We start from the raw sequence: 20,407 nt of genomic DNA, 5'->3' as shown, positions 1-20,407 counted from the left end.
ATCATTCGATCATGCCGGGTCGCCTAGTACGATTGTATCGATTTTACTAGCTCGCAGTGAAACAATCCACCTGTCCATGTAGTTGTAGCTAGCTAATTGTTTAAGTATCCTTTACGTGTATTGATATAAATCAGGTGTTTTCTGATTTTCTATCTGAGCAGATACATCGTTTGATTCCACTGTCAATGTGTGCAGAGATTATTCCAACGCTCGGGTATCAGTTCCATTTATTCTTGCAACCATGTGCTTTTTCGACATGCATAACTCATATTGGTTTGCAAACGCAATAAGCGATTTACGTGTAAGACCATCGAATTGTGAATTCCCTGGACCCAGATCCGCACTTTTGAGTTGATATTTGATTCTAGAATTCATGATCCATTGAAATGAACTACTCCTAACTTTTGGACTGGTTCCTGATCATCCTTTGCCGTAGTATCTTTTGGGAAGTCTTCGGAACAGCGGTCAGTTGCTAAAGAAATTGGTTATAGTTAACCATGGTGACAATTGAAAGTCCATATTTGCTATGGTATCTATCCACTGGGCCCGGTTTCACGAACGGGTCAGTTCGCCTCCCTGTGCACACTTCACCATCTCCACTATCTTTCAGGAATCTTTCAATTACTTTTATAACATGCTTTAATACCAATCACAGCCCTTTCTTTTTATATGTGGATTTAATGAATATCTTCACATGATTGCAATGATTTCGTATTTTAGTAGTAATCGGCCGTTTGGGCACTCGGAGACTTGAGCCACATTTCCAAACGGCCGCCAAAAATCATGAACGCCTTTAACGAACACAATCAAAATAATATCATCCTGGGCCCATGTTTTGTAGACTGGTATTATCTTTTAACCCAGGGGTTAACTCAATTGAAAATGAATTGAGTTAGCCCCTGGGTTAATACCAGTCTATAAAACCGGGTCCTGGGATTATGTTGCCGTGTGGTGTGGCATTGCTGATGTTGGAACATGCTCGAGGGCGCCTATAATCAGCTTTTTCCACATCGTACTGGGTCGCCTAGTACGATTATATCGATTTACTGCGGCAAAAAAAATAATTCTCCTGTCAGTGTTAAGTACGTAGGGTGGAGCTAGCTAATTGTTCAAGTACCCTTCGTGGATACATCGGGTCTTTTCTGATTTTAATTCTATCCGTGTCCTCATATCTAGTCATATCTCGTTTTCGATTTATTGTCACTGTCATTTTATTGCAAATGTTAGCAGTTCTCCATAGCAATATGAAATATGTAGTTGAGCAAAATTTTGACTAACACGATAAATAATTAACGTGTCAGACCCTCGAAGTTTGTAAACTCCCTAGACCCGGTTCCTAATTCTGAGTTGAGATTTGATTCGATAGTTCAATCCATTGAGAAAAAACTTACCCGACGCTTAAAAGTAACTCAAACTGAAAACAATATGGCGTGGCACAGCTCCACAGATGAAATTTGAATCAAAGGTCAGATTCGCAGAAAATATAGTGGTCATTTTCCAGAATATTTGAAATTATGCCTTTGTTCTTCAGAAGATGCCCTAGTGGCGGTACAGGGGTGACCATGGGGACCCGAACACCCTTAAAAATTGGACGACCCTTGAAAATTCCATCCCCAAACATTCCTAACTGAATAATTTCAGCAGAAAAGTCAAACTATAGCTTGGACGATATATTTTTAGACTGAAGATGGGTGGTAGCATCCACCCGAAATATTTCTAATGTTTGAATAAACTTTTTAGATTCAATCATAAATTGTGAGGTTTTTACGCATTTGATATTCATTTTTAGATTTGATAGTCGCTCTAATTAGCTGTTTTACTATCAAAGAAGTTTAAACAGTCATCATGAACGTGTGAACGGAATCGCGATGAAGCTAAGAAAAAGGTTCTTTATTTCTTAAATGGACACTTTTTGGTCCCCTTTAGTTGACACTGGATCCGCTCGAAAAGAATTAGGTGTTCAAGATTTCAACGAGAACCTAAATCACAGCGAATAGTTTGATTACGTTGTGCTTTTGCATTTTGTGTTTGTTGTTAGTTTTGAAAACAGATGTAGACTTTGTTAAAACCTTTGACCGATGGCTTTTACCACACGGCTATTTCAAGCTTGTCCTGAGCGATACGAATCAGGCCAGTAAGAGCCGAGTGACCGAGTAAAAGAAGATTTAAGATGATGAAGATAAAACAAATTATGTTCAAAAATTTCTAGATTTTTGATTAAGTTATGGAAATCCTTAGGACAACTCGATAACTAGCTGTATACTGTATGTTGTGTGCTGTTCCGGATTCTCTTGGACTGCGATGTGCACGTACGAACAAACGAACGAACGATTCGCAAAATGGATTCTTCCTGAGTCCAGAGTTAACTCTAGCTCACAACCGTAGGACTGGATTAAGAGTTCAGAGTTAATTCAAACTCATAACTGTGGAACTGGATCCTGAGTTCAGCACAACCGTAGAACTGGATTAAGAATTCAGAGTTAACTCAAACTCACAAACTGTGGAACTGGATTCTGAGTTAAGAGTTAACTCAAACTCATGACTGTAGAACTGGATCCTGAGTTCAGAGTTAACTCAAACTCATAACTGTAGAACTGGATCCTGAGTTCAGAGTTAACTCAAACTAATAACTGTAGAACTGGATCCTGAGTTCAGAGTTAACTCAAACTCATTACTGTAGAACTGGATAATATGGCAATATTAACTCGGCAATATGAGCGGATCCACTGAAAGATCCGAGGGCCTTTACAGAAATCAATTTGTTATATTCGCCATTGCAAGACCACAGAATGAAATAAAAATATACAAATGCCATATTATCTACATGCATTATTCATAATTGCATGTAAGAGTATCTTTTTCGTGTACATTTTACTGTAAATATATGAAATAATGAATTTTAGAAAATTGATTCATATCGAATGAATGGTGAACATTATTCTGTGTCTGTTTTTCGTGTCATTTTATGATCTGTCATCTGGAGGCGGAGCAACTGACATAAATCAGAAATCAAGATATTGACACCATAAATCATGATTGTTCGCCAATGTGTATAAAAAGGCGTCGTATTTCGGTGTAAATCGAGAAAGCCGTTTGACGCAGTGAAGATTCTCTCTCGTTCATCACTGAAAACATTTCTACGACGACGAAATATTAAGCAGGTAGGTCCATTTTTACTGAGACTGGCGCCGTATGTAACTGAATTTGAGTGCGCGACAAGCTCACGTATTTGGTAAACTTATGAAGTGACGATTCTGCGTTCATTTTAGTCAATCAACAACTTCGCAATCAATCTGTTTATTTTTTTTAAAACCAGACTCCGCACTCAGCAGTCGGCAAACCGTTCTGTATTTTTTTTCTGACGAGGTCTTAGATTTTGACAATCCCTTATGATGACCGTTAACTTCAATGAAAATGGTATGACAATTTTTAGGGGTGAAATTATGATAATTTTGCTGTTAACCGGTGTAAATTTATTGAATTATTTCCTATTCTGTCTCTTTTTTGTATAAAAGAGCTTTGTACAGTTGAACCTAGGTGATACGATTCTTCTAAGGTCGTTCTTGGCCGACACTATTTGTCACTTAATTCATCTACACTTAAACCAGATAAGCCGCTTTTTGGAAAGCCGCCTTTCGCTAATGCGGTATTTATATCGTGCACCGTCTACACTGGTCGGTGACTCGAGAAAGTTTTTTTCGGTAGTACGACTATCGGCCCGGACTATCGCTATCGCGCGATAAGAATCCGTAGCAATAAAGAATCTGTCAACTAATTCAGATTCAAATTCAGATTTTATTTGCTCCACATATGAGCACAGATAAAATTTCTTACAATATTTCCTTACATATAAAACAGGAAAAGAAAAGGATAACAATATCTTATAATAGTAGTTTTGAACATGTTCTCGTGCACATAACTAGTTTTCTTACTGACTTAATCATTTCAGTTTTTTTTCAGAATGGTTAGTTATCGACTGGCGATGGTGATCGGTATCGTCATAGTGTTATCATTGTTGCAATGTGGCAGCGTTGAAGCCAAAGCACCTTGCAATTATCAGGATGATGATAACTACTATGTTTGTAAAAACGGTGATTGTTATGGGGACTCGGAGGAACATAAATATGAAACTAGGGAGGGCGATTGCGATTCCTACGGAGATCAATGTTGTATCTGTCCTATAGGCGCAAGCTGTAAAAGGTAAGTCAAGTCAAACATTGTATTCTATGTGAACTTTACATTTCTTTACGTTTGTGGTTGTCAGCGCAACCGCGTTAGAGACGAAAGAGCATCGCGTGGTCAGCAAAATAAAACAACATAAATTTGACAAAAATAGCTCGACTCACCGACAAATAAACCTTAAACGAAAGACTTTTTTTTTCAGACATTTCATGACGAAATTAAAAAAGACTTCGAACGAATAATCTGATAATTGGTGTAATTGGTGTTATCGTATTATCGAAGAACTTGACTGAAAAATAAAAAAAGCAATGTCTGAACCCAAATGGTATTTTCAAGGTGTAGAGTATTCGTTATTTTTGACGTTCGAACAAGGGTATTTTACCTGAATTGAATAAGTCCCACAATTCCAATTTTATATGAGATAATTTGTTAGAACGAAACCACAACGTTTTGGCTGTTGACTAACAGCCATCATCAGGTGGAATGGAAATTTATTCTAATGTATTCGAATGTCATGGAAATGTATTTTACCGGTTTTTAAAATAATTTTCTAATCGGCGAAAAGTTAATGACATCAACATAGACCGATGCAACAAACAATAGTTATACATAGAATGTTCACTAGTTCTTATTCAGTCTTCTGCATTTAATTTCTTCTACATTTCAATTAGAGAAGAATTAATTTTTTGGAATTAATCAATCACCAATGAAAACTATACTAATTACTCATCATTAGATTTCGGATTTAGATTTCATCATAGTCGTTACAACCTTTGTTACAGAATTTTAGTTACAAGATTTTGGTTTCAGTTAAAATAACTTATCTATCAAACTGTTTTGAGAAAAACCTTTCAAAAAAATGTAAAAGTAGTGACGCGGATTATCTAAACACAAGGTTTTTGGGAAACCTGGTAAGCGTGGATGGAGTTGGAACAGCAACGCAGAAAGGCAGCCCCTAAATTAAAAATACGTGCGAAGAGAGAAGAATCCCTGGGCGAACGGGGTGGCCGTCTATCAACAATCACTGTCACAGACTTGTAGGGCATTTTCATTTAAGGGTCTTCGCAATTTTTAAGTAAATCTACCAGAGCCTGGAGAGATGGAGACTGTGATGGAGACTGACAACGGTGATCGGTTTAGTAATGGTGATATGTGTGTTGCAATCTGGCATCGTTGAAGCCAAAAGAGATTGTTTCTATGAAGATGGAAAAACTACTATGTTTGTTAAAAAGGTGATTGTTATTGGACACTGATGAGCTTAAACATGAAAAGTTCGATGCTAACTACTGTGATACTAGCAAGCCTGGTCAATGTTATATATGTCCGAAAGGAACAGGTTGTGTAAAGTAAAGTCAAGTCAACGCTTTATTCCGTGAATTTCGTTTTCGATCACTTTACAATCAAATTTGTCAGATTCGCAGCTACGCAGACACAGAACAACAAAGCGCGGTTCCCAAATTTAAGAAAATTATCGGAAATTTCGATTATTGAAAAATAACGAAAATGGATATTATTTTCTATTCAGAGGATGGATGGAGGAAGAGACCTCTTAAGTAACCTCCGAATTAAGAAAAATCTGAAAATCACACACAAATCTTTCGAATATCTTGAAATAAAGTAAACAATCTACGATCTTATCGAATCATCAAAACTATTTTTTGAAGACCTACTTGACCGAGAAATGTTTATAGAGTATTTCTGTATCGAATTGGTTTTGTTAAAGATGACTTTTCATTCTCTTTAAATGCGCATTTATCGTGTATATATTAATAATCCGATGCCATCTCCGTGAGAAACAACACATAAGTATTCCATTTTGGTTTCTACATACTAGTATTTCATTTGACCGATTATTTACGAGGAGAGACTCGATGTAAGATCTCTCCCCGGAGCCTGATGGTTACGCAACTCCCGAGGTAAACTACATGACTCAGTATTATAGTGTAAGATTCATATTTTCTTTGTCTATAGTTGTTGTTACATGTTGCCTGTGAATTATTAATTAGCCTGTTATTTATCTGTCTGTCGCACCTCATTCATTGTCTTTGTCCAACTATGTCTCTGTCTTGCTCAAACTGTTCTATCTGTTGCACCTGTGAAAAACATGTCATGTCTCGTCACCCGACAACCTTTGTTATAGTTTTGCACTCATCACTTATTCTTGTACATATAAATATAACTAAAAATGTAAACAGAAGATGAATATATGTCTTAGCTACAAGCTAGCATACACCGTTTGGAGTTCCAAGTTGGAAATAAACTACGATACGCAATTTAGAGCAAATCATCTTGTCTCTCTGGACTTTCCAAACCTGTCAAAGGTTTCAGAAGAAGTACGACCGAAGCGGCTATCAGCGTCAACAACACGAGTCGTATAATAACAGTACTCATACTGTACTGCGTAACTAAATATGGTCAGCTATAGGATTACTGGCTACTCTAGAGGTCTATATTTAAAACTGAAGCGAAATTATGTTTAAACATGCACTAATGATTATATAATCATAGCTCAACTCTGTAACAGAAGCAATGAGGAACCAAGTATTACGACTCTATTCGATTTACATCAACTGGAAGCTTCTAAACCCGGAATCAATTCAATTTATTTTATCATCAGATTTTGTAAAGTAGCCGTTGTTTTTCACTTTGCACAGCTGTCCATCGTGAGCGTCTGCATTTCTGACAGAATTGTCACAACAGATTTTTAGGGTTTATTTAGGGATCATCACAATTCAAGTAAATCGATCAAAGACAGTAGAGATAAAGGCTGTAAAGATGGAGGTTGTATAAGATGGAGGCTGTAGAGATGGAGGCTGTGGAGACGGAGAGGATTTGCAGAAAGCGATGAAATTAATTTCATTTATTTCTTGACCAATTTACATCCGATAGATACCAGATTAGCAAAATAACAATGTTATAGTAAATATTTCCGCCGTTACGAATGATGCCATGAGCGCCACCACATCGGTTGACTAATTGCAAATAAACTAGATATCATCGAGGTTAATAAAACGCCTGTTTCATCCATCCTCTGAAAAGAAAATTATTTTCATTTTTGTTATCATTTTATGGCAAAACTCCAAGTCATTTTTTCAGCCGTCGAAATTTCAAGATTAATTGTCGAATTTTTTTTTCTCCATTTTTTAATCATTGAAATTAATATCTCTTTTTCGCTTTATGTTGCTTTGGAAACAATTTGAAAATATGCTATACCTTTTTTGAATCAGTCATCGAAGATCACAAATTCGTCTGGCCGAATTCAAATGGCCGTCAATTTCATTCTTACGTGGACGGGGAGGGGAGCCGCATTTACTCGTATGCCTGTGCATGTTCCGCCCATGATCTCATATGGGGGTGGGGTAGGTAAGGCGCATATATGGCATGACTGATGGCAGGACCTTTACGTACGTTTCTTGTGGGTATCCAGCAGGGTCCACTTTCATGTGAAAAAGAAATTTAATCACAAAACGGTTGAATTAACCAATTCTTAACAATTGGTTCCAGTTCCACTGTTGTGAGTTAAATCTGAAGGTACCCAGTTCAACATTTGTGAGTTGGAGTTAAGTCTGAGTTAGAATCAGCTCATTTTCAATGAGTCAAATCCTAACTCACTTCTGTGGAACTGGGTCAAGAGATGTTATTCACTTGGTAGATATGCGGCCGATTAATATCGTCACTGTATAGTTCATCAATCGACGATATGCCATCCTCGCTTGCCAGGGTTTGATTGCGCCCGCTAAGCTCACGCCAACACAACCCCAGGCCTAACGGGCGACAATCAAACCCTGGCAAGCGAGGATGCAATATGCATTCTCCTCTAATGGAAGCGCATGTCATTTCATAAATTCATTTACAATTCGCTTCGAAATCGATTTACTGAAAACGAAAGAATGTGACGTGCACCTGTCAAAGTGTCATCACAATTATATGTACACGTATAGGCATGTGTTAGAACTCTTCGAATCCGAACATGACTTACGACTTATATTCTGTCTCATGAGAATATTTTCTCAATCTTTATACAGTTATGATACTGATCAAATCAGAAGACATTTAGAAATGGCGATTAATGTAAGTTGAACTGCAAAAAGATGATGATGACTTCGTTCAAACGCACATGACTCACGAAAACAGAACACGGAATCAAACATTTTTGATCTTGGATCATTAAGTTTCCCGAAACCATGTTTCTCATTTCACGAGTGATTGAAATCGGAGCAGCAATCCACCCGAGCTGGTAGCAGCGATCTACCCGGGCTGGTAGCAGCGATCCACCCGGGCTGGTAGCGGCAATCCACCTGGGCTGGTAGCAGCAATCCACCCGGGCTGGTAGCCACAATCCACACGGGCTGGTAGCAGCGATCCACCCGGGCTGGTAGCAGCGATCCACCCGGGCTGGTAGCGGCGATCCACCCGGGCTGGTAGCAGCAATCCACCCGGGCTGGTAGCCGCAATCCACCCGGGCTGGTAGCAGCAATCCACCCGGGCTGGTAGCCGCAATCCACCCGGGCTGGTAGCAGCAATCCACCCGGGCTGGTAGCCGCAATCCACCCGGGCTGGTAGCCGCAATCCACCCGGGCTGGTAGCAGCAATCCACCCGGGCTGGTAGCAAGCAATCAACCCGGGCTGGTAGCAGCAATCCACCCGGGCTGGTAGCAGCAATCCACCCGGGCTGGTAGCAGCAATCCACCGGGCTGGTATTGAGCGGTACAGAGCGGCCCAATCGACCGGCGTTTACTGGAAATCGGGGAATGATTTCGATCTCTGCGATAAAAGCCTACATCATCAGTTAGCGACGATGAAAAACAAAAACAGGTGTTTTCTGATTTTCTATCTCCGCAATTCGATTACTTGTCACTGTCATTTACTGCATCGATTTTTCTAGCGCTCCCAGAGAACTATAGGCCTGCTATATACAGGCTTATGTGCTTTAACCAAGTGACTACGTGTCATATTGGTGGCCAAACACAATGAAGTGATTTCACGACAGACATCCCAAAGTTTGTGAATTCTTGGATAAATATTAGCCTTAGCTATCATCTATCCAATATAACACAGAATTTTGTTTCTGATAATGTATAACATGTTGCATTGTCTTTTTGCGATCTTAGCAAATGTATTTTTGTGAGCAATAGAATATATTCTATTCTATTCTATCCCTGGATCAAATTCCACAGTAAGAGATGACCTATCGAACGAATTTTTCGCGCGGAATTAACTCTTACTCACAACTAACTAACTCTTCTATACGACACTGCTCTAACTCACAGCCGTACAACTGGTTCAAGGCCTCGGTTCAACAGTTTTCAGTTAAATTTGACTCTCGGTTCCAAACAGTGAAAATGAACTAATTTGAAAACTGAACCCGGGAATCCACGGCACGATCTGAGGGCCTTTTTACGGAAACTAATTTGAAAATGATATCATCCAAGTTTTGTCAGAAGAAAGTTCCTTTTCCTTGCGAAGAAATGTACCTGATCGCCATTTTCAGATTTCGCTTTTGCATTTTGTGTTTGTTGTTAGTTTTGAAAACAGATGTAGACTTTGTTAAAACCTTTGACCGATGGCTTTTACCACACGGCTATTGCGCTTTCTTGGTCAAACTTGTCCTGAGCGATACGAATCAGGCCAGTAAGAACCGATCGAGTGACCGAGTAAAAGAAGATTTAAGATGATGAAGATAAAACAAATTATTTTCAAAAAATTTCTAGATTTTTGATTAAGTTATGGAAATCCTTAGCACAACTCGGTTACTAAGTGTATACTGTATGTTGTGTGCTGTTCCGGATTCTCTCGGACTGCGATGTGCACGAACGAACGAATAATTCGCAAAATGAATTTTTCCTGAGTTCAGAGTTAACTCAAACTCATAACTGTAGAACTGGGTCCTGAGTTCAGAGTTCACTCTAATTCATAACTGTAGAACTGGATCCTGACTTCAGAGTTAACTCTAACTCACAACCGTAGAACTGGATCCTGAGTTCAGAGTTAACTCTAACTCATAACTGTAGAACTTGGTCCTGACTTCAGAGTTAACTCTAACTCACAACTGTAGAACTGGATCATGAATTCAGCGTCAACTCAAACTCGTAGAACTGGATCATGAGTTCAGAGTTAATTCTAACTCACAACTGTGGGACTGGATCATGAGTTCAGAGTTAATTCAAACTCATAACTGTGAAACTGGATCATGAGTTCAGAGTTAACTCTAACTCATAACTGTAGAACTGGATAATGAGTTCAGAGTTAATTCAAACTCATAACTGTAGAACTGGATCATGAGTTCAGAGTTAACTCTAACTCATAAAATTTGGATGAAACCGTACATACAACTGGTTCAAGGCCTCGGTTCTACCGTTTTGAGTTAAATTTGACTCTCAGTTCCAAACAGTCAAAATGAACTAATCTAAAAACTGATTCGGCAATATGAGCGGATCCACTGGAAGATCCGAGGGCCTTTACAGAAATTAATTTGTTATATTCGCCATTGCAAGACCACAGAATGATATAAAAATATACAAATGCCATATTATCTACATGCATTATTCATAATTGCATATAAGAGTGTACATTTCTTTTTCGTGAACATTTTACTGTAAATATATGAAATAATGAATTTTAGAAAATTGATTCATATCGAATGAATGGTGAAAATTATTCTGTGAGTGTGTTTCGTGTCATTTTATGATCTGTCATCTGGAGGCGGAGCAACTGACATAAATCAGAAATCAAGATATTGACACCAAAAATCATGATTGTTCGCCAATGTGTATAAGAAGGCGTCGTATTTCGGTGTAAATCGAGAAAGCCGTTTGACGCAGGAAGACTCTCTCTCGTTCATCACTGAAAACATTTCGACGACGACGAAATATTAAGCAGGTAGGTCCATTTTTACTGAGACTGGCGCCGTATGTAACTGAATTTGAGTGCGCGACAAGCTCACGTATATGGTAAACTTATGAAGTGACGATTCTGCGTTCATTTTAGTCAATCAACAACTTTGCAATCAATCTGTTTATTTTTCTAAAAACCAGACTCCGCACTCAGCAGTCGGGAAACCGTTCTGTATTTTTTTCTGACGAGGTCTTAAATTTTGTCAATCCCTTATGATGACCGTTAACTTCAATGAAAATGGTATGACAATTTTTAGGGGTGAAATTATGATAATTTTGCTGTTAATCGGTGTAACTTATTGAATTATTTCCTATTCTGTCTCTTTTTTGTATAAAAGAGCTTTGTACAGTTGAACCTGGTTGATACGATTCTTCTAAGGTCGTTCTTGACAGACACTATTTGTCACTTACTTAATCTACATTTTAACCAGATAAGCCGCTTTTCGGAAAGCCGCCTTTCGCTAATGCGGTATTTATATCGTGCACCGTCTACACAGGTCGGTGACTCGAGAAAGTTTTTTTCGGTAGTACGACTATCGGCCCGGACTATCGCTATCGCGCGATAAGAATCCGTAGCAATAAAGAATCTGTCAACTATTTCAGATTCAAATTCAGATTTTATTTGCTCCACATATGAGCACAGATAAAATTTCTTACAATATTTCCTTACATATAAAACAGGAAAAGAAAAGGATAACAATATCTTATAATAGTAGTTTTGAACATGTTCTCATGTACATAACTAGTTTTCTTACTGACTTGCGTGAACAATTGAATACATGATATTTGTGGATGTCTGGTAAACAAATAAATTCGGTATGAATTGCGTTCTTAAATCTTTTAAAACAGGACGTTGTAAAATAAAGTGATACTCATCTCCTATTTCATTAAGTCAAGGAAACGCGGAAACAGTTATATGTTTCCGAGTTGGGTTTCCATAGACAAGTGGCTGTCCAATATCAATAGTAGACAAAAACCCACAATAAAAAGAAAAACTATCTGGTAGCTTAACGTTTCAACTCAATTCTATGAGCCATTTTCAAAAACTGTATATTTTTTTCAAATACCATTTTCAAATACTGTTTTTGAAAATGGCTCATAGAATTGAGTTGAAACGTTAAGCTACCAGATAGTTTTTTTTTTATCGTGGGTTTTTGTCGACTATGTTTGCGAGCGTTTCCCTGTGGCGTGTGCGTTTTCGCGCAACGAGAAACATAGTTTCTTCGGGAACAATTAAAGTTTCCAAGCATGGATGTTTGTTTCCACATTTCCGTGTTTCCGTGCACAGTACTGACACACAGTCAAAACGATAAAAACCGATGAAAGCGACTGATTAGAAATTGGAGTGGTGAATTATTATCGAGCGCTGGTTTATGGATTTAAACCTTCGTCAAGCTTAACGTATTCAGAGTTGCCATCAGTTCCTGATTTGCAGTATTTGTTACTTTTTTATAAAAGAAAATACTGATTAGATTTTTTTGATGCAGATTAGAAATATGGAAGATGATACTGAGGGTCTTACTGCTGATTACTGATTAATTTGAACAGATATATGAATGTTACTGAGGGTCTCACTGTTGATTACTGATTAATTTGAACATTTTCTTTCATATTTCAATGAAATCTTCCTGAAAAAAATTCAATTTTTTACTGATAGCACTTTTCAGAGGTTGGCAGCCATGTGTGTTTTCTCTTTTCAGAATGGTTAGTTACCAACTGACGACGGTGATTGGTTTAGTAATGATGATTACATTGTTGCAATGTGGTATCGTTGAAGTCGACGGTGAAGAATGTAATTACCAGGATGACGATAACTACTATTATTGTAGAAGAGAAAATCTTGACTGTTTTGGTGATGGTAAATCACGCGATTCTGAAACATGCACTACCCCGGGTAGTAAATGTTGTATCTGCCCAAGATGCGATTCAAGTTGTGAAAAGTAAGTCGAATCAAAGCTAGACACAAACAAATCCAGGGGGCGCAAGTATCCCGGGCCTCCTATCGTCTCTATCTCTTATCTATAAAAAAAAAAACAACAACAGAGGGTGCTTTAGCACATTTGAAGAAAATATGGGGCCCTCCGGTAGTGTGTAAATAGTATGTTGTAATAACGTTTGTTATGTTTCAAAGTGCTTTTATCTACTGTTTTTGTAAATAATTGTAAATACTTTTTTTCCTCCATATACCATGGGAATGGTTGGAGTGTAATAAATATTCGTATTCGTATTCGTATTTTTCACCAAGCACAATTTCTATTACCTTTTGACATAGATGATTGTCCAAAGAAACAAGGGTATCACTTATAAACATCTACTTTTAACAAATTTCTTGGCAAGGGGGGGGGGCTTACTGAACTTCGAAAAACGCTTAGTGAATATAAGCCTTCGCAAATCATGAGCGTCGATCTCCGGGATTTTTGAAACTTGAACATGGAGCGCGCATTGCGCGGGGAAAACCCAAGATGAAACTTGTAAACGATATCTCGAAATTTCGAGTAACTGGCGAAGTAACGAAAACGGAAACTATTTTCTTTACAGGATCTTTATGAGAAAGTTCGATATTATAAGTACATAAATCAGAGTCTACATATGTTTGAATCAACAAAAAATCATCCGAATATCTTGAAATAAATTCTGATCGTGAAAAATTTGATCCAGTTTCATTGATGAAGTATTTGATCGAAAAATAAAACGACAATTTCTGATTCGAAATGATCATTCTAACGATTTTTCATTGACCGTGCAATTTAACGCTTTTTCGATGGTTTGCTAATCTGGAGCCAGTTCCACAGTTCTGAGTTAAGATTTAACTCAGAGTCAACTAATTGAAAATAAACTAGTTTTAACTCGGAGTTAACTCTAACTCACAACTGTGGAACTGGGTCCTGCATAAAAGCTAAGGAACGACACGATCAAACGTCATTTGGTTATGGCGCACTCGAGGCAATAAGGAAGCAAAAGATTTTAACTGAAGGCCGGCAGCCATATTCATAAAGCTTACGTATTAGTTGGTTGTTAACCAATGTACCGGTAGGTAGTAAGGCACTTAGCAATGGAACTATTAGGCTGAGTAAGACGTCTGTGGCGACGGGTTAACTTTAATTCGGCCGACGACGCGACTCGTTTTTGAAAAAACTTTCAATACCAGGATGGATCGAACGCGGAAACTCAGAATGAGGATAGAGCAGCAACGACACCGATAGGCCGCCCCACCTAAATTAGAAATATATCCACAAATATGCAAGGATCTCCAACTCATGGCCCACTTTGGGCGTACGCCCACGCCCCTGGGTTTAAAGCGAGTCCAGGAGCCCGTTACATTTCTTCAAGTCGTTCAAAAAAGTGAAAGCCGGGAAGCTTGAGATTGTAGAGATGGAGAATTGAGAGAAGGAGATGATAGAAAATGGCAATGGATTTCTTCAGATTTAATGTTTTATTATCCCCGCCGTTACAATGACGTCGGACTACTGGCACTGCCAGCCGACACTAAAACTCCGATCGTGGACTTAAAGTCCGTCATACGCGTTTTAGTTGTTTGGATCAAATCAATCGATGTCAACTCAATCACACACAGCAGGTCATACAGCAAGAGAAAATGTCTTTTTTCTCCGCGAGTTTACGAAGTTTGAGGCGCTTGACAACTCAAGTAGATAAATTCAATGTAAGTCTGAACTATCGAAGAATCTTTCGAGTCAAAAACCGCTTCGAAATGTTGTGTAATTAGACGAAATAAAATTGATTTAATAATCAATTCAATGAAAATATGGTACCGCCGGTTGTTTGCACTTGCAGCAAGTTCAAGTTCAAGTTCTAGTTACCTACGTTGCATGGCCAATATTTGGCATCTAGGGCAACGGAATGAGAGAGTGCGAGTTAAACTGAAAGGAAGAGGAGTTGCCATTGAATAGAAGAGCAGTTTCGAGGAACAAAGTGGCTATATTATATTACGGCGTCGTAAAGCGGTCGTAAATTCTATATTTACGACGGTTTTATATTGAATTTAGGATTATGGTCTAGAGAGGAGAGGATTAGTGTCAAGAGGGTGAGAAGAGGGTCCAGAGGGTTTTAGGGTTAGGGTAAGGGTCCGTTTTACCCCCTCGGGATAGGATTAGGGTAAGGTGAGGCTATATTTAGTTAAAACATTCGAGTGGTTTTCAGCGAGCTCGGTGGTCTAGTGGTATGATGCTGTGCTAGTAATTTACTGGCCCGGGTTCGAGTCTCGCTCTATCCGCTCTATTTTCTCTAACTCTTGATTTTTCTAAGTCATGCACCCTAGTGCGCATGCGCAACGTGAAATAGCCAATCAGAATGAAACGTCGTAAATATAGCTAGTGTCGTCCGTTTACAGGGTCGTAAAAATAGCCTGAGTGTTCGAGGAAACACATTTAGTCTGAATACCAGACGCGGTCCTCCAAGATGACGTAATTTACCGAAATGAACCGAGATCAACCGAGATGACATGAAATATAACATATTTATTTATTCCTTACCGATTTTAACACTTGTAATCATATAATATCAATAATAAATGCCTGCTGGAGTCATATTTTACATATTTTGTCGGATATTTTTGTAGAAAAATAACTTTTAACTTTACCGAGATGAGATCATCGATCAATCAAATTCATTGAAATTTTATTGCTAACCGAGATGACGTATTTGAAGTCAAAGTTTTTTTTACAAAATATCCGGAAAAAAATGATTCTAGAAGGTATTTATTACTGATATAATATGATTTCAATTGTTAAAATCGATAAGGAATAAATAAATATGTATATCCGGAAAAGTATGACTCTAGAAGGTATTAATTACTGATATAATATGATTTCAATTGTTAAAAATCGATTAGGAATAAATAAATATGTCATCTCGGTTCATCTTGGTAAATTACGTCATCTCGGTAATAAGGGGACCCCAAGACGTGGTCCTTTACATTTACAACATCTGATAATTAGATACTTCATATGTCTATTTCAACTTGTTACTACACATTGCCTGGAAAGCCACATTCAAAGTTGACATCATCATTCTACTAGTCTAGGGGGAGAGCGACAAGTAATGATCAAATTTTCCATTGATCATTGACTTATGTCTATTTCAACCTGACTTGAGAGCATTCCTGGTGGCCTAGCTCGCTCAGTTTTGGTAGTACATACCTGATAAAGGTCTTAGTAAGACCAGGAAAGGACTGGCAGTGGACCTAAATCAAAATTATTTAATCATTTGAAACTGTATTGAAGGATATCCAAAAAGTCTTCACTGAAAGGGGTTCATGAGAGAAAAGAGACTCCATGATCTGAAAGTTTAACAATATGTTTCCATGCCTACCAACTGAAATTTGGTATGTAGGCATGGAAACATATTGTTAAACTTTCAAATCATGGAGTCACTTCTCTTCATTTAACCCCTTTCAGTGAAGACTTTTTGGATATCCTTCAATACAGTTGCAAATGGATTAAAAAGTGATGGTTTAGGTCGACTGCCTGTCCTTTCTGGTCCCACTAAGACCTTTATCAGGTATGTACTACCAGAGATTAGCGAGTTAGGCCACCCGGAATGCTCTCAAGTCAGGTTGAAATAGACATTAGAATGGACGACACGCAGTTGAACAAAAACGTCCATTGTTAATTCATTTTTCACTATTTCCGGGGATTGCTAAACAGTCCTTGTTAAAAGCTGTGTTTTTTGTGAATATCTAGGTAGTTGTTGGAGGTTGGTATCGGGCGGCAGGCCCGGCAAGTCGGGCGGCCGGTCCCACAAGCGCAGTCAGAACGATGTCAACTGCCGAAACTACGAAACAAGAACCCATCGTCTTGACAACTGAAAAAAATGGCATCCGAACTATCACTTTGAATAACCCTAAGAAAAGGTCAGCACTCATCACAAAATTCCTTAGATTTCGGTTCAACAATGCATCCACTGGTTGTCAAACTGGTTGCTAATAGCGATATAAGCGCCTTACGACACTGAAAACTCCTTATATCCAGGAATGACCAATCTGTAGGGACTCCTTATATGCCGTAATGACCGATCTGTAGGGACTCCTTATATCCAGGAATGACCGATCTGTAGGGACAACTTATATCCAGGATTGACCGATCTATAGGGACCTGGCTTGAAAACTCCTTATATCCAGGAATGACCGATCTATAGGGACCTGACTTGAAAACTCCTTATATCCAGGAATGACCGATCTGTAGGGACTCCTTATATCCAGGAATGACCGATCTGTAGGGACAACTTATATCCAGGATTGACCGATCTATAGGGACCTGGCTTGAAAACTCCTTATATCCAGGAATGACCGATCTATAGGGACCTGACTTGAAAACTCCTTATATCCAGGAATGACCGATCTGTAGGGACTCCTTATATCCAGGATTGACCGATCTATAGGGACCTGGCTTGAAAATTCCTTGTATCCAGGAATGACCGATCTGTAGGGGCCCTGCTTGTAAACTCCTTATATCCAGGAATGACCGTTCTGTAGGGGCCCTGCTTGTAAACTCCTTATATCCAGGAATGACCGATCTGTAGGGACCCTGCTTGTAAACTCCTTATATCCAGGAATGACCGATCTGCACAGACAATGATCTTGTTGGTTGATTGATGGATGGTATTGTTGTATTTTAGGAACGCGTTGTCGATAGCGATGATCGAGGCGTTAATCGCCGACATACGGAAGAATATGGACAGCGAGGAATTGAGAGTGATCATTATCAAAGCTGAAGAGAATGTTTTTTCATCGGGGCACGATCTCAGAGAATTGGTAATCGTAAATATTTGAGATATCCGAGATTTAGGGCCGGGGATCTAGCAAAGCAGACGCCAGTACAACTGCTATTCAAGAGTAGTTTAATTTTAACAGCCCAACTTCCCCCAAAATATCATAATTTGTGTGTACTAAGATAAAAACTCACTATGTGCAAGTTAAAAGAATTTTAGAATCGAGAATTTATTTATTCAAAAAATCTAGAATATAAAATAGACACCCTAGACATCATCTTCAGGTGTAACTAGTGCATTGTGGGTTTTTATCTTATTATCTGTTTACCACGTTTGAGTATGGATATTGTACTAATATGTGTCCTACTCTCGAAATCGGTCGGGTTTTTATTTCATCGGTTCATTTTCAATCAAACAACTATTTGAGTCTCAATTTTGGTGAAAATTTCCCAAATTAGAGATATCAGGTACTCAGGTCTGGCGATAGATCTTTTGAGACGTCTATCACAACTTTGAAATTTCATGTGCTCCCTTGATTAATAAATGGACGGGTGATTTATGTCTAAACAGACCTCAATTTTGAAGAGATGTTTCGAAATTATGTTGAAATAGCCACCCTAGAATGCATCCTTAAAGCGATATACTTTTCCTAGTCTCTTGCTCTGCCCTTTACATGCTTGACTGAGGCCTGGGTCCGATCTAAGCACTTGTCCGATCGCCCGGGACAAGTATATTCTCATCAGGGCAAGTAGGTAATCATTATCACTTGTCCGCAGGGCTAGTCGTGCAAAAGTTGTCACAAAGCCTTTTCCCCACTTGATACAACGGATGATAGTGCCACCAATCGGACTGCCTGTGAAGGGCAAGTGGCTTTTGGAGGGGGCAAGCGAAATTCCAGATATGCTTGCCCCCGGGCAAGTGGCTTTCATTCCTTAGATAGAACCCTGGAGGTTGATATTCAATATGATATATTTAAAAAAAAATTATTTTCAGACTTCAGAATCAGGGAAAGGATTCCACGTGAAATTGTTTCAGAGATGTACGGAATTAATGAAGTTAGTCCAGGTATTCTGCCATGATTCATGATTCATTAGGGGGTGGTGATTAGGGGGAGGGTGTTTAGAAGACCGATAGTGTTGTATTTTATGTTCATCTATTGACAGGATGTGACGGTTCCAGTTATAGCTCAGGTACGTGGTTTAGCCACAGCCGCCGGTTGTCAACTCGTCGCTAGTTGTGATTTGGCCGTCGTTTCGGAATCAGCTCAATTCGCGACTCCGGGGTTAGTATTCACACTAGCGACCCCCAGTGGCTGTCGTAGACACTACTACCCCGAAATCCTTCCGAAGATATAGTCCGAAATTCAGTCGAGGGCATGCAGTCATGGTTTTAAGATTTAAGGCCAGTTTAAAGCTCATCTTAATCCTTTAACTTAAGCCCAGTCTAGGCTCATCTTAATCCTAACAAATCTAACAACTTAAGACCAGTCTAAGTTCATTTTGGTTCTATAAACAATCTAAAAAGTTAAGACCCGATTAAGTTAAGACCACTTTTGGTCTTAAGAGTCACATATCTCTGCAACACTACGCCTCTGAATTGCCATGTTTAGTTTAGTCCTGTAGTATTTATTTCAGCGGTTTTGTACAGTAGCGCTTTTTTTCTGTTTTTTTTTTTTAAGAGTGAATATCGGTTTATTCTGTTCGACGCCAGGTGTCGCCATCGCTCGCGCTGTACCGCGTAAGGTTGCCATGGAGATGTTACTGACCGGTACACCGATTACAGCTCAGGGTTGGTATTAAATCGAACTTGCGCCATTTACCGCTCATCATTAGACTTTAATGATGACGAAATTGTTGAAATTCTTTTTTAGAAGCTTTAATTCATGGTTTGGTCAACAAAGTCGTCCCTAATGATAGATTAGATGCAGAGGTATATGTGAAATACGAATATTGATATTACAGAAGTCGTTGATATTTTATTCATTTGCGATAAATGGATATTTTTCACGATATTTCAGACGATGAAAATCGCCGATCGTATTTGTGAAACGAGTCGAATGGTCGTCGCGTTGGGTAAAGCTACATTCTACTCCCAGGTCGGACTCGATCGGGAATCAGCTTACAGGTAAACCCCTCTCCTACTCCTGCCCTCTTCCCGCCCGTCGGTCGTTGTTAAAATCTAAAAAATCATATTTTCTATAGAACTGCTGAGCAAGTTATGGTTTCGAATCTGTCCTTGAAAGATGGTCAGGAAGGAATCAAAGCTTTCTTAGAGAAACGACCTCCGAACTGGACTCACGGACCCGAGACTGTATCGTAATAGCGCCCTCTGGTGTTTATTTGGGAGAATAAACACCCCTCGCGCGTGTAGTTAGTTCTGTGATAAACTATAATCTGGTGCGTATTTGCCAGGGACTCGTTTTAGTGGAATATTTTTTTTAATCGCGATGATCGAAAGTGATCTTGATCATGATATTAACAATGAATCATGCAAAGAATAAAAGGAATCAAAAGCACTTTTATTTTCTGTTGTTGTTGCTCGTCTCCTCGTGACTGGTGCCATATATACTCATGGTTCTTACAGAATAGAGAATGCAGTTTCCCTGA

General features: G+C 38.8%; 1 protein-coding gene across 3 annotated transcripts; it reads left to right on the top strand.

Annotated features, from left to right (window-relative positions):
• Positions 1-14,610: 14,610 nt before the first annotated feature.
• LOC141909668 (enoyl-CoA hydratase domain-containing protein 3, mitochondrial-like) lies at positions 14,611-20,316 on the top strand. 3 transcript variants are annotated; one of them, XM_074800231.1, is made up of 10 exons: positions 14,832-15,117; positions 15,424-15,496; positions 16,775-16,944; positions 17,709-17,844; positions 18,795-18,866; positions 18,965-19,083; positions 19,480-19,589; positions 19,672-19,730; positions 19,819-19,925; positions 20,003-20,316. In XM_074800231.1, exons 3-10 carry the CDS (start codon positions 16,850-16,852, stop codon positions 20,118-20,120), a joined length of 816 nt encoding a protein of 271 aa, XP_074656332.1. In that variant the 5' UTR covers positions 14,832-15,117; positions 15,424-15,496; positions 16,775-16,849; the 3' UTR covers positions 20,121-20,316. The 3 variants fall into 3 exon arrangements, with proteins under 3 accessions (XP_074656330.1, XP_074656332.1, XP_074656331.1); XM_074800229.1 differs by lacking the exons at positions 14,832-15,117; positions 15,424-15,496 and adding an exon at positions 14,611-14,736; XM_074800230.1 differs by lacking the exon at positions 15,424-15,496.
• The last annotated feature ends 91 nt before the right edge of the window (positions 20,317-20,407 follow it).

This window comes from Tubulanus polymorphus, chromosome 8 (genome assembly GCF_964204645.1).
Source record: "Tubulanus polymorphus chromosome 8, tnTubPoly1.2, whole genome shotgun sequence".
NCBI lineage: Eukaryota > Metazoa > Nemertea > Palaeonemertea > Tubulaniformes > Tubulanidae > Tubulanus > Tubulanus polymorphus.
The sequence above is the reverse complement of the archived record's forward strand: the minus strand, read 5'-3'. Positions and strand labels throughout refer to the sequence as shown.

Bases quoted from the DNA above. Each gene is read 5' to 3' on its own strand.
- LOC141909668 (XM_074800229.1), top strand. From the start codon at position 14,671: ATGTCTTTTTTCTCCGCGAGTTTACGAAGTTTGAGGCGCTTGACAACT. The intron at 19,084-19,479 runs GTTAGTATTCAC...TTTTTTTTTAAG, and splicing joins GCTCAATTCGCGACTCCGGG to AGTGAATATCGGTTTATTCT. The intron at 19,590-19,671 runs GTTGGTATTAAA...ATTCTTTTTTAG, and splicing joins TACACCGATTACAGCTCAGG to AAGCTTTAATTCATGGTTTG.